This window comes from Culex quinquefasciatus, chromosome 2 (assembly GCF_015732765.1).
Source record: "Culex quinquefasciatus strain JHB chromosome 2, VPISU_Cqui_1.0_pri_paternal, whole genome shotgun sequence".
Taxonomy (NCBI): Eukaryota; Metazoa; Arthropoda; class Insecta; order Diptera; family Culicidae; genus Culex; species Culex quinquefasciatus.
Window position 1 is genome coordinate 59,892,741 of NC_051862.1, and position 17,391 is coordinate 59,910,131.

Genomic DNA, 17,391 nt, shown 5'->3' on the forward strand with positions numbered 1-17,391 from the left:
CAAAAAAAAAACGGAAAACCTATACAGACTAAATTAACCGGAGCGGCAAGACGCGAGACAGAGAGACAAGAGAAGAGAGAAAAGAAAGAAAACAAAAACGATCTACCAACCAACCAACCAAAAGTGATTTGCACCCGGGAGTCACACCGTTCATACACAATCGTTTGCTGGGGATCGTCACCGCGATGATGGCAAAAGAAACTATAGGCGTATCAGTGTTGTAGTAGAATCACTAGCGTGCCCAGGGTGGGGCAACATGGGGCAGTTGCTCCACCATCCTCGGAAATTTGTTCTAAAATTGGGCAGGGGGTGTCCATAAACGACGAAATTTTCAAAACTCTAATATTTTTGCCCCACCTTCCTTGAGAACCTGGGCACGCTAGTGAGTAGAATCCATCCGGGCGCGCTGATAAACAAAACAAAACAAAAAACAAACAAAGTACGATATGCACTATCGAGGTGCACAAAAGCTGCTGTTTGCTACATCGCGCACGCAAGCACACACACAGACAAAGAAACCCAATGTTTATATCATCATCACAACAAAAGAAGTAAAAAGTGGGGTTTGAGAAGAAACAAAGTATATCTTTTTTCGTACAAATTACAAAAGTTGCCGTACATTTCCGCGTACGCACACAGATGCGTATCGATTGTGCGACAAGAAGCAAAAAAAGAAGCGCATGTAAAGATGATAACAACAACAGAACGAAAAGTAAAACAAAAGTAGTGTTGTCGTCGTTACCTATTGTATGCTAGCAGGAAAATATGATAACAGAAAACAAAAGCAAACTGACGTTCGAAGGATGATTAGGAAACACACACACACAGAGTAGAACAGATCGATGGATTTATATTTTGAACGCTACCGAAGAAGGGAGAGTATGAAAGAGAGAGAGAAAGGTATAACACGTAATGATACACCGCCATATAATGAGGTAAACACATGCAAAACAAACAAAAACAATGGAAATCGCTTATAGCCCTGTCAGTGAAACAAACAAAAGAAAAAACAAATTGAAGTGAACTAAAAGAAAAAAACATATGTGTGTTGTGTAAGAATAAGCATAAATAGTGAAGACGTCACGTCGTTGTCAAGCTAGTGAAGATCAAGGAACTAAGTCTTAGAAGTCTGTGAACTGTTTAAATTTTTATTAATTTTAGTTTTTTGATGGAAGGGTAGTGAGTAACAACAACAACAAACTTAACAATCGACACACACACAAACGCATGCAATTTACATACACACACACACACACACTTACACGTGCACAAGGTTCAGAACCTTGGCAGAAAACACACACACACACACACACACACACACACACACACACACACACACACACACAAAGAGCATGTGAATACACACACATACACCCGTAGGCACACTAACATCGTAAAAATAATAGAAGACAAAGAAAGTTAGTTTAACTAAAGCCGTGTTTTGTTTTGTTTGTTTAGGGCAAATATGCTTCTAAATTCGTCCAAAAAATCATTATTCACTATATCGTTGTAGAACTATTTTCCAGTATTTTTAATTATTGTAATATATACACACATTTTATTTAAAATAATATATATTATATACATATTTTTGTTTTAGAAAATTTTATCCTTCTTGTTGAATTCGCTTTAGAGAGAATATGAGAAACAAATGTTTAATTTTTATTTACGTATTTAATAATTTATGACGTAGTTGTTTTATGTTACTTCTTGTGACATAAATAGAAAAGTATGGAAATGTGGAAATGGCAAGAATTAAAACAAAACAAAAAAACAATAGAGAGAGAGAGAGAAAAAAAAGCGTAGGGTAAATTTCAAATTAACTGCTTCTTTACGAAAACAAAACAAAAAAAAAATCTTGTAATTGAGAACAATCAGATTGGGCTTTAGGATGTTTGTTTCTTTGGGAATGTCTCGTGTAGCGCCTGTAGAAGACTACTTCTTTTCACACGGAATACACGCGGATCTGAATCTCGGAACCGGAAGTTGATAGACACACACACATACACATATACACACAAACACACACACACAAATCAACTGCGAATTCGACGCAAAAACGCATTTCATTTTTTATATAATGTGTATAGATTTTACGTAATAATTTGCAGTGCATATTCCTTACCGATGGCGACTCTGGGTGAAAGATTGAATTAGAACTCGAGTGACGTTAGGTTATCACACAAACTTCATCATTGGCAGACTAGGAGCTTTGCGGCGTAGGCGAGAATTCGAGATTGGCAGAGAATGGAAAGTTAAATTCTAAAAGTCTACAATCTTGAATATCAGCCATACTTTCCGGAATCTGTAACCGTAGAAGCACTAACTGATCGAAATTCTGTTAGATTATTATTTTAGAATTTAAATACACTCGAAACGAGAACATCACACAACTACGCGTGCGACATTCAGCTCGTCGTTCATATTATTTTTTCTGTTAAGAAAGAGCAAATCACAAAACCACTAATTCTGTGTCATATCATTTTTCAGTTGTTAATGCTTAAGAGATTTTGTTGCAATATTTTTATATAAAAAAAAACCTTTTATTTAAATATTTCTAGTTATCCAAGTTATTAGTCTCGCAAAAGAACACCACCCCAAGAGAAGAATCATGTATCACAATCAAATGTTAAACAATACCACAAACACGTACTAACAGAAACCGAAAACACACACAATTACATAAACACAAGCACACATCCACACAAACACCTGATTAGACTAAAACGACGGAGTCTTAGATAAGTAGAGAAAAACAAAAAAAAATGAATGGAAAGAAAAACAGAGATTGTACATTGTTATTTTTTTAGTCTGCCTATGCTATACCATGTTGAAATTGTCATCATAACCTGCGCTATACTACCTATCTTAGTCCTTCCTACCCCCCCTCTCCCCCCCTCTTCCCCCTCCCAAATTGTTAACACGTTCATGTCATCATGTTTTAGTCGAATGTGAAACCGTAGAAAAGTGAGAAAGCGAGAGAGGAAACGCAAATTTTCTTGACGCAGCAAAAAAGGAAAAACAAACCAACACAACACATCTACACAAAATAGGAAACATAAAAAAAAAACAGATGAATGGATACAAGAAAGTGAAATTAGAGGTAAACGTGTATAACTCTTTTATATAGTTGTATAGAATATATATGAGGAAAAATATAAAGAAAAAAAAATCATACAAAAATAAAAAGAGAAAATAGTCATACCTTTAGAGAATGGAAAGTACTAAGTCGCACAACTAGAAGAAAAATTCTACCCAAAAATGTTTAAAATAAAGCAAGCAGAAATGTAAACACCTCTTTTTCAGTTCCGTTTTCCTTGTCTCATGTTTTTTTTTTTCTCAGTTGGACTATTTTCAGTGGCCATCAACCATCGAAGATAGTGTGGTTGGGGATGCAACGAAAGGCGTGCTTGAAAGAAATTATTTTTTTCATCGGGGTAACCCATGTTGTTAATTTTGACAGTTTGTGACCGTGGCTCGAAGCTTGCTATTGAGCTGCTTGGTTCAATGCAAAGCTAAGGTTATTCAACATTGAGGTAACGTAATGTAGGGTAAACTGTCAAAATTAACCACATGAGTTACCTCGATAAAAAATCAATCGTAGCAATTTGTTGCATCTCAAAGTGAAAGAAAAGTCCACCTTTGACGTGTTTCGTTTGAGTTTCCATTGTCGCAACCTTCTTTTATTCATCATCATTGATAAACAGCAAACAACCGAGTCTAAGAAAGGAGGTATAAAGTGGAAATATATTCGCATGGTACAATAAATACTAAACTCGAGTGTCAGTTGTACTACGTGAAAACTTTCTAACTTTACGTCAACTGATGTGCATTCCTTTGTGTTCGATTCCACGTGCACAAACATTTTGTGTGAATATAAGCAAAACAGTAACTTTTTGAAAAAAAGACAAACTCCCATCATCGCAGAAACACCATCAATATTTACCCGAAAATTGTAATTTCTACAGAGTCATGAAACACACTCGCTTGTAATCAAACCCTTTGTCAACCCCCCCAAATAAAAACTTATCGAAAAACAGTGAAACAGCATTACAATGTAACACATTTTTTGCAAACAAGCAATAATAAAACCTAATAAAAAAAAAATGACAATGGGTGAAAAGTATTGAACGTGTATTGTGTATGCCATTAACAAAAACAAAACATGATCTAAGTCTAATGTGCTAGCGAAGTGAACGGTTAAAAGAGAGTAAAATGTGATTACTTTTTGTGCAATATGATGGTATATTGATAAAGTTTTATATCGATGAATGTGAATGTATCTGATATCCAAAACCGAGCAACAACCCGTGCTAACGAGTAGTTGTTCGGAGAAAGTCCTTCCTGGCCACACGTAACTTAGCAAGAAAGTGCACATTGTACACCTAGTTATGGTACAATAACTGCGCTGAATGGTAACTTTGTACGTTTTTCAGAAATGTTGAATAATTATTTTGATCTCAACATTTTTGATTCACACCTATTTTGTCTTTTTGTTTGCAATAAATCCTTTAACCTTCATTCATCTGATTGGAATGCGATTCTTCAAACGAAGCGAACGGTTCCAATCGCTTGAAGCATAACTTTTGCTGTTTTGAGCTGTTGTTTTCCCCAATCTTAAGCCTATCCTTTTCGTGAGCAAATTGCACAAATAATGTGTAAGAAGGATGGAATACTTTAGGTCGTAACATGGTTAGACTAAACAGTACTACGGTAGACACGTGTGTGTACATGTGCGAAACAACCAAGCATTTTTATTTTATTCTTTTCATAGCGCAAAGCCCATTGCTAACGAGTCTACAAACACATGAGGTAAATATATAACATATTAACTAAAAACCACAAAACACAAATAAAGATAAAACAATTATAAATGTTTAGAGAAAAAAAACTGAAAATCTGTTTAGAGTCGTACTAAATGAAACATACACATTGTCTGACAAAAAAACTGCAGTACTAAGGAACTAAGATTGAAGAATAAGTTCAGCTTAACAATGGACTAACAAAAAAAAACAAGAAACCATAAACCAACACTAAATCAAACATATTTAGGTATTGAAGTAATTGAAATAATAATAAACAGCCCATAAACACAAAGATAAAAAAAGAAAAAAAAATAGCAAGGTTATAAGTGTTTGTAAATACATGAAAAAAAAAAGAATCCATAGATAAGACCGTAGTATTAACAAAAAAATAAAAGGAAATCCATAGAACAACTCAAATGACTTGAATGCTGCACACGAGAAGAAGAAAAAGAAGAGAGCCATAGCGGCAAACTGGGTTCTCGATGAGTTCGTCTCTGGCCAAGACGGGTACCTAAAGACGGGCGAAAAGCAAAAGCAAAAAATAAAAACAAAAAGAAATCCAAGTCACACACTAGTCGCTGCTGTAATGGAAAAAACATGAAAAACATTAAACTTACCAAAACAAAACCAGAGGAATAAAACAAACAACAATGATTAGAAAAATCAATTACTGGAAGACGTGAAAATCAGAATCTTAATAAACTAAAGGTGAAAGTGCAGAAACAACAACAACAAAACACTTTGAAAAAATGTTGATTTGACTTATTACCAAAATGGAAGCTGTATTTTTGGTTGTTTATAACAAAGAAAAAGAAAAATTAGTTTTTATTAATTATATGTAAATGAAATCATGAGAAAATAAAATAAGAAAATAATAAAACTGGATTTTTCATTCTGTGAGAAAAAGCTAACTCCTGAATCAACTGATGACCAATTATTAATAACAATTATCGAGGTATTCGTGAGTATATTGTCTGCATTTTGTGTTTGCTTATTAACCCTCTAACGCCCATGTTTACTCCAGAGCACCACTAACTGTTGTCTTAAATAAATAAAATTTCTCTGAAACCATGCATTTTTTTAACCTTGTCCAAACTGCGTTAGTTTATATAGAATGTTAACTTATAGCCATGAAAATTTTATCCGATTTGGTTGATCCAGTTACGAGCAGAGACGCATCGAGCTCTACAGGCTCAATAAAAACTCCTTACCTGCTCTGTATGGTAGAACAGAGCTAAGCTCTGTATGCAGCGAACAGAGCCAGCTCTGTATGGGGAAAAATAATATTGATTTGCATATATCTCAAAAACGATAAGTTTTAGAAAGTTGACATGTTCTAGAAAGTTGCTAGTACCAAAGGTTCTATATTATTGTCTCAGACGTCATTACAATTTGGTTGATTTTAGTTGTGCAAAACAAGAAAAACTATTTATTTTCTAAGATACAAGGTATAGAATATTTTTGTTTTCGACAAAGTTGCTCAACTACAAAAATGAACAACTCTCTCGAAGATACCAAAGCTCTATCTTCAATAGATACCGAAATAAAAATAAAAACTATTTTTATAATAAATACTGCTTGCGACAAACACAAAGCGACCGCGTCGTAGGCACAGGTAATATGAGGCATGTTTGGTAGAGATCGTCTGAAGTGAAAACTAGTATAGCAGAGTGTTCATAGAGAGTTTTTATGTTAAATGCTCTCGTCTGGATGGTTGAAACAAATTTCAGATAAAATTATACAAATTTATAAAATTATATTCTTTTATTGTACTGGTAAGTAATTAAGATTAGAAACAACAAAATTATTGCACAGCTATTTTTATGTTTGTCTTGACAAAACAAATGTTTAACAAAATTACAAGTTTTGTACAACAAATTAAGATAAAAACAATTTCAAATACGCTAGTTAAAAAATAAAAACTAAATCTTCTAACAATTATTTTAATTTTATAAAAAGAAAATCAGTTAACATAAGTTTAACCTTATAAAGATTTCAGGAAACTTTTCTATTTTATTTAATTCAACAGAAAAAACTATAGTTTTCAAGCAAGAAAACCATAAGAAAGTTTTAAGCTCTAAATAATCTATATGATATTTTTTTACATTTTGTCACCTTTTTAAATACACTCAAACCCCGGTGGTTTGACACCAATTGTTGTCAAACGAACGGGGTCACTTTTTAGTTTGACACCCCTTTTACACGGAGTTCACACACACTACTGAACGTTTGTTTTGATAGTGTGCGTGAGCGCCTTATAAAAATTGACAGTTCGTCACTTTTTAGTTTGACTTTGACCAACCAACGGGGTACAAACTAAAAAAGTGTCAAACGAAAAAGTGACCAACCACCGGGGGTTGAGTGTAAAATAAGAAAATGAAATTAAATAGCAAAAACCATTTTTTCTTTATTTCTCAAGCCAGGAAATCAGTGAAGAGTTTCATGCTCTAAATGCTCTCTATGGAAATTTGCCATTTTATTACCTATATTCTAAATATTTTTTTTTATTTTTCAAATAAAGCAGTGAAGAGTTTTTAGCTCTAAATGCTCTCTATGGAAATTTGCCATTTTATTATCTGTATTCTAAATATTTTTTTTATTTTTCAAATAAAGGAAAGCAGTGAAGAGTTTTTAGCTCTAAATGCTCTCTATGGAAATTTAGTAAAACATAATCGACAATAAAATATATTATCGATTTATTTTGTCCAACTTAAATTTAATTACATTATTCAACTCAATTGATGTTAAAATCTTGTAGTGAGAAAAAAATAGCAAAATTTCCATAAAGAGCATTTAGAACAAAAAACTCTTCACTGATTTCATGAAAAAAATAGAATACATGTAATAAAATAGAAAATTTCCATAGAGAGCATTTAGAGCTAGAAACTCTTCACTGCTTTCCTTTGTTTGAAAAATAAAAAAAATATTTAGAATACAAGTAATAAAATGGCAAATTTCCATAGAGTGCATTTAGAGCTAAAAACTCTTCACTGCTTTCCTTTATTTGAAAAATAAAAAAAAAATTTAGAATACAGATAATAAAATGGCAAATTTCCATAGAGAGCGTTTAGAGCTAAAAACTCTTCACTGCTTTCTTTTATTTGAAAAATAAAAAAATATATTTAGAATACAGGTAATAAAATGGCAAATTTCCATAGAGAGCATTTAGAGCATGAAACTCTTCACTGATTTCCTGGCTTGAGAAATAAAGAAAAAATGGTTTTTGCTATTTAATTTCATTTTCTTATTTTATTTAAAAAGGTGACAAAATGTAAAAAAATATCATATAGATTATTTAGAGCTTAAAACTTTCTTATGGTTTTCTTGCTTGAAAACTATAGTTTTTTCTGTTGAATTAAATAAAATAGAAAAGTTTCCAGAAATCTTTATAAGGTTAAACTTATGTTAACTGATTTTCTTTTTATAAAATTAAATTAATTGTTAGAAGATTTAGTTTTTATTTTTTTAACTAGCGTATTTGAAATTGTTTTTTATCTTAATTTGTTGTACAAAACTTGTAATTTTGTTAAACATTTGTTTTGTCAAGACAAACATAAAAATAGCTGTGCAATAATTTTGTTGTTTCTAATCTTAATTACTTACCAGTACAATAAAAAGAATATAATTTTATAAATTTGTATAATTTTATCTGAAATTTGTTTCAACCATCCAGACGAGAGCATTTAACATAAAACTCTATGAACACTCTGCTATACTAGTTTTCACTTCAGACGATCTCTACCAAACATGCCTCATATTACCTGTGCCTACGACGCGGTCGCTTTGTGTTTGTCGCAAGCAGTATTTATTATAAAAATAGTTTTTATTTTTATTTCGGTATCTATTGAAGATAGAGCTTTGGTATCTTCGAGAGAGTTGTTCATTTTTGGTAGTTGAGCAACTTTGTCGAAAACAAAATATTCTATACCTTGTATCTTAGAAAATAAATAGTTTTTTCTTGTTTTGCACAACTAAAATCAACCAAATTGTAATGACGTCTGAGACAATAATATAGAACCTTTGGTACTAGCAACTTTCTAGAACATGTCAACTTTCTAAAACTTATCGTTTTTGAGATATATGCAAATCAATATTATTTTTCCCCATACAGAGCTGGCTCTGTTCGCTGCATACAGAGCTTAGCTCTGTTCTACCATACAGAGCAGGTAAGGAGTTTTTATTGAGCCTGTAGAGCTCGATGCGTCTCTGGTTACGAGTAATAGCGAAAACGTAAAAAATCGTGATTTTGCTCTGGGCGGGAAGAGGTTATACATATAGGCCCACTTTGGGCAACCCCAATTCTAAAAAAGGAATTTTAAATCATGTTTTCTGCAAACTTGTTTACATCGTGTTATGCTCAGGAAGATCTCAATTTAAAAAAAAAGCATTGCATGGTAAACCAAGACCAGCTATTTAAAACATAAATTCATAGGATTGAAACTTTATTTTCAAATAATAAAAAGCTTATCAAAATTAGGGTTTTCTATATTTTTGCTGCGATTGTTAAAAAATACAAATCCAGCTAAATCTTTGTATTCTGACTAAAAGTTTTCCTTAGCAGCACTATAGTTGGCATAAGGAATGTTGTGCCATAACACTTCGACATTGTTATCGATAATTTATCGTAAACAAAGATAAGTATTTCAATCATATTTTTTAAAATATAATAATTCAAGGGTTAAAAATCATTAACAACTTCAAATTCACCGTGAAAGTTTTCCATGTCGTTCCTAAATCGAAGATTTTTTGAAGTTTTATCAAATTGCTTTAGATTGCAACGTTGGATCAGATAAGTTAGCAGAAAACAGAGCGGATTCGTTAATTAGAATTTCGCTACTTCGAATGTCTGCTCGCTAATCCGAACGTATTCAAATTAAAAAGTCTAAACTGAGTTGTCGAATTTACATTTCGACCCCTTTTTTATCGTCAATTTCTGAGAACGTGGTTTTGTGCTTTTGACCGCAGTCGGTCGTTCCCAATAGCAAATTCGGATTCGCTAATTTGAACAAATCCGCTCCGTAATTAATTTTAAAATTCTTTTTTAGAAAAGTTGCAAAAGTCTTGATGAATACGTCCCTGTTTTTTGTCATTAATTTGTGAGCGTGAAGTTAGCCCTTTCCCATATCATTGACGTTTCACGGTGTTTGTTTTGATTCGAAGCGAGAAAGTTATGAAACTTTCGAATCTTTAGCATTCTTCTTAAAAAAAAGTAAATTTCCATAATGTGGTTTATTAAAATACTTAAAGTTCGTCCAGCCTTCCCCCTGCTGGCGGTGAAGCCGCGGTTCCTGACCAGCCAGGCCAACATCAGTGAAAAATCGATTGACCTGTACCAGCAGCAGTACGAACGGGACGCGTGGACCAACCTGACACCGAAGATCGTTTCTCACCTGGACCGGAATCTGCACCTGCGCCACAACCATCCGCTGTGTACGATTCGCAAAAAGATTGTTAAGTACTTTTACGGTGCCTACCTAAGTCCGCGCGGCAATCCACTCTTTAGTGTGTACGATAATCTGCCTCCGGTGGTCACGACGGAACAGAACTTTGATAACCTGCTGATTCCCAAAGACCATCCGAGCAGGGCGAAGAGCGATTGCTATTATATCAATAAGGACCATCTGTTGAGGGCGCACACCACGGCTCATCAGGTTGAGTTGATTCAAGCTGGGCTGGACAACTTCCTCGTGGTCGGAGACGTGTACCGGAGGGATGAAATCGACGGCACTCACTATCCGGTGTTTCACCAGATGGATGGAGTACGGATTATCCATCAGGACAAGCTGTTTGAGCGAACGCCCGAGCTAAAGGTGTTTGAGACTTCGTACAAAACCCACCTCAGCCAGGATACGAGTGCAATCTCGGCCTGCATTGACCAGCAAAAGCAGCCCTGTCACACGCTGGAGGCGGTCAAGCTGTGCGAGCACGAAATGAAGCGAACGCTGGTGGGAATGGTGAAGGAACTGTTTGGCGACAAGATCCAGTACCGGTGGGTCGAGACGTACTTCCCGTTTACGCAACCTTCGTGGGAGCTGGAAATCTACTTCAACAACAACTGGCTTGAGATTCTCGGCTGTGGCATCACGCGGAACGAGATTCTTGAGCGGTCCGGAGTGGACAATTCGATTGCGTACGCTTTTGGCGTGGGGTTGGAGCGATTGGCGATGGTTCTGTTCGACATCCCGGACATTAGGCTGTTCTGGAGCACGGACAGTGGCTTTTTGAACCAGTTTAAGGACGACAAGATTGTCAAGTATAAACCGATTTCGGTTTACCCGCAGTGCGTGAACGACTTGTCCTTCTGGCTGCCGGAGGATCTGTCCATCGAGACGTTTTCCGTGAACGACTTTTACGACATGGTGCGCAACGTGGGAGGGGAGGTTGTGGAGCAGGTGAGAACGAAATTTGGGGTCTTCGTTGGAACTCGAACTAGCAAATTATGTTTTTTTACAGGTAACGCTGATCGACAAGTTCAAGCATCCAAAAAGTGGTAAGTCTAGTCTCTGCTTCCGAATTGTGTACCGCCACATGGAGCGGACACTCACGCAGGCTGAAGTAAACGTTATCCATGCCAAGATCGGTGCTGAAATGGTCAAAGACTTTAACGTCGTAATAAGATAGAGAGGTTATTGGATAGTGTTGTTATAATACACTGGTTAATTGTACGACTTGTTTTAGAAGCTTATTAAGTTTTTCAAATATCACCGTCCCTAGCAAAAGTTCAAGTTGCTATTGTTTGGGACAACAACCTGCAATTGCAAAACAGAAAAAATGCAAACTGTTGCTAACTTTAGACAAAGCTGTGGCTCACCAGCAATCTGATGAAATGAGCTGGCGAAACTGTTTCTTATCATTTTCTTTGTAGACTTAACCGATTAATCAGGAATGTGATATTAACAAAGAAGAGACAGCAACGTTTAGAAAACTACATTATGAATAGCATTTATATTTATTCTGTATTTACTTTTTAAAAATTTCCACTGTATGACAATTAATTTTGAACGTTATTTAATAACATGACTCAGCTTTCGCACGAGACCTCTCACTAAAACAAAGATAGAAAAAAAAGCTTTTAGCACTAAATTCCCAAAACCAAATATAAAGCAACAAAATTGTTTGCACACAACTCCAACGACTCACAGATCCCGTCTGTTTGAAGTTCGAAGTATAAAAAAGACACAATTATGCTGTGATGCACAAATTACGCGAAATGTTAGTAATCAGCATATTGCACACCCACGCGCGCATACTCTCTCCACTCGACAATAAAAAGGTGTGTTTTTCCAGCCGTTCAACACTTTCGCGGCTGCTGGATGTTGTTGACCGGGCGCTGGGGAATTGCCGCCGGGGGTTTCTGGGCGTGCGCCACCTGGCTAGCCTCGACCGAGTGGTCGGCGTTCTTGCTGGCCGTCGCACTCTGCACCACCTCGCCGGTGTTGACGTTCGGGGCCGGGTTCTGGGGGGGATAGAGAGAGGAGTTTTCGTTAAATTAGTTGAAAAGAGTAAAATAAATATTATCATTGTTTTTGTTAAGGTATTGAAAGATCTATTTTCAAATTAAATACAAAAACTATTCTATTATTTAGAATTGTTGTTCTTCAATTGAAATGAAGTCTTTTCCATTTGTTGTTTGTCAATATTTTATTATTATTTTTTTTTTTCAATTCATACATCTCATTTTATGCCAAATTTTTGATAAAGCTGATTCTATAAACATATTTTTAGTGAAAATTTGTTGACTTTTTAGTGATTTTTACAGGATTTTTTATGTTTCCAAAAAGTGAAAAAGTTATTTTTTTCAATAACGTTGTTGCAAATATTGTTCAAAGTTTATGTCGTCCTTCTAAAACTTCACAGAATAATGTTTAAAAATTGACATTGGTCGTTGGCAAACAGAAATGTTTAATAAAATTTGAAAAAAATAATGCGGTCAGCCCTACCGTGTATTGATTACCACAGAGAGGATTCTGAGAACGGATTACATTTCTCAACCTATCATATCAACCTATATCAACCGTATCATTTACATATTTTAGATTTATCATTTGTCATATGATAATTTACCCTCATACCTTGCTGAAATATTAAAAAAAAAAATATATATCAAAATTAGATAAGAGAGGATTAATAGTACAGTACCAGGGCGATAACCTTTTTCCGACAGCTGAAAATCATACTCAATCTACATTTTTCAACATATAAATAAAAAAAAAATACGGGAATCAAAAGCCTAGAAAAAAAAATGCTTAAGTCATTGCATATTTTTTTCTAAACTGGAATCAACGTATTTTGTATAATTCAAAATTTAAAATATTGAACCTAAAAAAAAACTTTGCCATCCTCAATTTTCCCGACTTGAGTGGCCATCCTTTTTTGCATAAAAATTTGGTAAAATTAACCAATCACCGAACAAAAAAATCTTAGTTTTTGCAAACGAGCCTAACATTTAAAATATATATATATATATAACACAAAATGATTGCTCTTTTTCAAATGCTAGGATAGAATTCAGAATTAAGATTTTTTCGCAACGTTATAAAATAACTGCCCTAAAAGCAAAACTGTCCCACCTGGTTTTGAATGCATTTGAGTAAAACTCACTTCAATCTATTGGAGCTCTCGTGAGTTATTAAGATGTTAACTGGTAATATCTATACAAAAAAGTATTCCGTCTTATTTCAAGAAAACTATAAATTGATAGAAAGAGTTTGGTTCGATTGTTGCAAATATGACTAAAATCCAGATGGGACAATTCGACGGTAACATTTCAAAAGGCATCATGTACATTTTGACACTTTCTGGGTTATTGCATATTCTGAAAGTACTCCTAATAAGCTACCTCTCCACCAAAAATGAGCAAAAGTTACTTCAGTAAAGTCTGTTTAATCATGATTTTAAATAAAGTAACATAAACAAAATCTCTGCAATCAGCAGTCCCTGTTTATATAGCCCTGTCAACCTGTCAAACAAAAGACTACATGAACCTCGTGACGAAAAAAAAGCAACATGAACAAAGCGCCATGTACATTCGGCGAAGAAAAACGAATCATAACAAAGCGTCCCCCTCAATGACAGCAGGGTGATATAGACGTTGATGATTTCAAAAGAAGTTATGTTTGTTTTTCTCAAATAAAATTACGGAAATAATGATTTATTGAATTTGGATGATCAAGTATCAATAGAAGGAACGTTTTTCATCGTTTGTTATCATTAGAACATCTTATTTTGCTTTTATATTAAAATGGGAATTGAAAATGGATGCTCAACATTCAAATGCGTTTTTCTCAAAACGCATGGTTTGTACATGATGCTTTTTGAAATGTTGGCGTCGAATTATGCTTTTCTGAGCAGCTGAAGCTTGAAATTCGATTTACTTACAATTTATAACTTGCATTATTATTAAGTCATAGCGCAAAATGTGTTGTAAAATTCATTTTTCATAGAACAGTTCTAGAGTTTTTTTTATAAAGGTAAAAAAAATCTAATTTTTGGCTTTTTGAGTGTTTTTGAAACCGCCTTGTGTATCACAATTTACATAAATATGCATTAAAAATAATGTAATATACCAAGAAATAAAACAAACACAGGAAAATATATTTTAAGCTAGCTAAACCCGACAAACTTCGTCTTTTTCTTTTTTCAATATTTTTTTAAAAATATTTTTCGTTTCTTGACGTTTTTAGCTTGTTTGCTTATTCAGCCTCCTTTGTTCAAAATTTTATTTGATTTGTATAGGTCTGGGTGCGGAATAGTTGTCTGCAAAGCGGCCTCAATTTAGAGCTGTCAAAGCGGAACCAATTTACTGTTCGCATAATTATACCAAGAAGTGGCAAGTATTGTGATCGATCTAAAATTTATTTAGTCAGGAATAAAAAACAATCGATGGCTATTGAGGTATTCGAAGTCAAAACATCTTAATAAGAGGGTTGAAATCGAGATTGGCATAATTCGTCGCTAAAATTTTATAATCGCTATGTCTCACGCAAAACCTTTGTTTATGACGCTTTTTTAAATGTTAGCGACGAATTATCAATAACTATGAATAGTACTTTCCAAATAATATTGGATAATCTTACTCCGATATTATCACTACACATCAAAGATACATAATCTCGGAACTTCCATTCGGTTGCTCTTCTGATTCACGAAATTCCACCCAGTTTTGACACAATTTTTCATCACGTGGAATACAAAAAAAGGCCTCTTTTGGTCGCCCATCGTTTAGTCTACGAAGAAAAAAGTGCGAAGCACTTAATTTTTCATCGAAAACATCAACATCAACAGATCCAAAATGTTTCATAATAATTCACTTCAGCAGCAAAAAATATGTCACGCTTGAGCTTGAACATAGCCTTCTACTTTGTTTATGTTTACAGCTGTAGTGCAGTTGTATAGAGTTATCTACGTGCGCATGTATTGCGTGTACGTACACGAAAAAGATTGAGGTTAAATTTTGTACCCGCCAGCAAAACAAATGATGCGCTAGTGTGCGTGAGATCGGGCTTAGATAACTCTATTAGTGGGGAGCTTTCGAAAATCACGTTACGCATTCTGTCTTTTCAGCACCCAGGTATAGGTCATCGCTGAAATTTTTAACTTACATATCGCAGTTTTAGTGAAAAAAGTAGTTTTTCCCGTTTTCAACCTTTTTACATTTTTGCGCGGGGCGCGTCAAAAAATACGGATTTTATTTTCAAAAAATCATTTCTCAGAATTCTGAACTCATCTCCTTTTTTAGTATTTTATGTAAAATTGTCCGAGGAATCCGATAAAAATATTTTCAGACATAGGCTCTTTGGTCCAGACACCGTCAAAACGACATTTTTAATTTTCATACGACTTTTTCATTTGTTAGACTAGATTTTTGAAACTTCTTATTATTTTTCTTTAAAAGGCCAACTTATCACCTTTCATTTGCGTATAAGACAGCTAAAATCGGTTGAAATGGCGGGGAGTTATGATTGTTTGAAAAAAGTGGGCGAAAATCGACGAAAATTGCAATTTTTTCGGACCACCCTAACACGGCGTAGGTTACCGTAATGGCCAAACAAGCCAGGGCACCCCAGAAAAAAAAGTTAAGCCCGATTCGAGCACTGTTGTTTTTTTCCATGCTGTTTTCGTGGGGAATTGCTGTATAGATGCATTATTCTAAGTTGATTGAATACTTACAAAGATTCTTTCTAAATGATTTAAAAAAGGGGAGGGACTGTGAAAAAATAATCTTTTTGAAAATTTTCAACAACAGCTTTAAAAAAAAAGTTTAAGTTTCGATACCTTTGTCGCTTATTTTTGAGAGAAGATTTCAAAACGAAAAAGTCAAACTCTTGAAAAATATATTTAATCCACACTATTTATTTTTTTAATTAATTTAAAATTGTTTTTGTATTTCAAACATTGTGAAATTATTTGATAAAACAAGACTCAGCAGTATCGATTCTTGATAGCAAAGCGAAAACAAAAACGCTAGCTTTGTAATTATCTCTAATTGACACGGCAACCTCAATTATTGCGCAATTTCAAACACCGATAGTGCAGTATAAGTGCGACATTACAATACACGAGCAAGCAAGCATACTCACCGACAGGCCAATCACTTCCACCGGGTCCTTTCCGGGACGATCCGCATTTGGGGTTTTATGCTGCACGATCCGCATTCCTCCGGCTTTCACTGGAACGAGGGTTCATAAAATTTAAATAAATTAGAGCCAAGGTCCATTATTCTTTGCATCATGTTTGTCATGCACAGGTGTATTTCGCCTCTGAACTGGAGGAACACCACAAAGACATTGAACTAGTCTGAAGTGGTCAAGACATAAAACAAGAAAACATCGGATCGTCTTCGCTCGACGTGAACTTGAACAAGTTCTTCAAAGGCGTTCGAAATCGCTGAAGCGATAACGATTTGGCACGTATTCGATTTTCTATTGCAATTTTACGGATATTTTAGCTAAGACAATAACTTCTTTTGTTCCCATTGCTCTCACCTGCTGGAAGACGGCCCGCGACCAGATCTTTGTCTCCATCAGCCATTTTTTTCTTCGCTCTGCAAATACAACACTATTTTCCACACAAGTCCCACTCTACTGCGGAATAAACTCTGCAAGTTTGAACAGGAAAAAAAAAAATAACAAAAAAAGAAAACAAGATTAGAGCTCCCCTGCCAGAGGACCAACGCAGTTTGGGATGTGTTCTACCTGAAGTGAATTAATCGAGAGGAAAGCTCCACGATGGCACCGAGGGTTCGACACGACGAATTATTATCAGACAAAAATATTTTGCCTTGCACACAGCTGCGTTTCTCCTGCAGATTTAGACGGACTGTGACTCTGCTGAGCGCTGTAACTACACAACAACACTATACCAACTGGATTGCGACTCGCTCGAAACTGCTGGAATCAAGGCGGGGCGAAATTGTACACCATCGCGTACACGGTTTTGTGTCACGTTGCTCCAACATGGGGTGGGGGGTGTGGGCATGAAAGTGTTGCAGCCAGCGAAATTGCGGTTTGATGAAATGCAATTTGTATTGAAAAAATAAGTAATTCGTTTCAAATCATGCTTATGTTTTCAGTCTGAATAGATTCAA

At 34.8% G+C, this 17,391-nt stretch overlaps 2 protein-coding genes across 2 annotated transcripts; one reads left to right on the forward strand and one right to left on the reverse strand.

Moving 5' to 3' along the window:
• Nucleotides 1-9,923: 9,923 nt before the first annotated feature.
• Nucleotides 9,924-11,470, forward strand: LOC6038543 (probable phenylalanine--tRNA ligase, mitochondrial). Its single transcript, XM_001848278.2, has 2 exons — nt 9,924-11,197; nt 11,259-11,470. The coding sequence occupies exons 1-2, from the start codon at nt 10,028-10,030 to the stop codon at nt 11,424-11,426; spliced, it is 1,338 nt and encodes a 445-aa protein (XP_001848330.1). The 5' UTR covers nt 9,924-10,027; the 3' UTR covers nt 11,427-11,470.
• Nucleotides 11,471-11,721: 251 nt separating this feature from the next.
• LOC6038542 (death-associated protein 1) lies at nt 11,722-17,171 on the reverse strand. The gene is made up of 4 exons (XM_001848277.2): nt 17,000-17,171; nt 16,790-16,902; nt 16,385-16,473; nt 11,722-12,261 (listed from the first exon to the last, which is right to left on the reverse strand). The coding sequence occupies exons 2-4, from the start codon at nt 16,833-16,835 to the stop codon at nt 12,097-12,099; spliced, it is 300 nt and encodes a 99-aa protein (XP_001848329.1). The 5' UTR covers nt 16,836-16,902; nt 17,000-17,171; the 3' UTR covers nt 11,722-12,096.
• Nucleotides 17,172-17,391: the final 220 nt, after the last annotated feature.

Coding starts and splice junctions, on each gene's coding strand:
- LOC6038543 (XM_001848278.2), top strand. CDS start 10,028: ATGTGGTTTATTAAAATACTTAAAGTTCGTCCAGCCTTCCCCCTGCTG. Junction 11,198..11,258: donor GAGGGGAGGTTGTGGAGCAG/GTGAGAACGAAA, acceptor GTTTTTTTACAG/GTAACGCTGATCGACAAGTT.
- LOC6038542 (XM_001848277.2), bottom strand. CDS start 16,835: ATGGCTGATGGAGACAAAGATCTGGTCGCGGGCCGTCTTCCAGCAG. Junction 16,474..16,789: donor CGCGGGCCGTCTTCCAGCAG/GTGAGAGCAATG, acceptor CCCTCGTTCCAG/TGAAAGCCGGAGGAATGCGG. Junction 12,262..16,384: donor TGGAAGTGATTGGCCTGTCG/GTGAGTATGCTT, acceptor TATCCCCCCCAG/AACCCGGCCCCGAACGTCAA.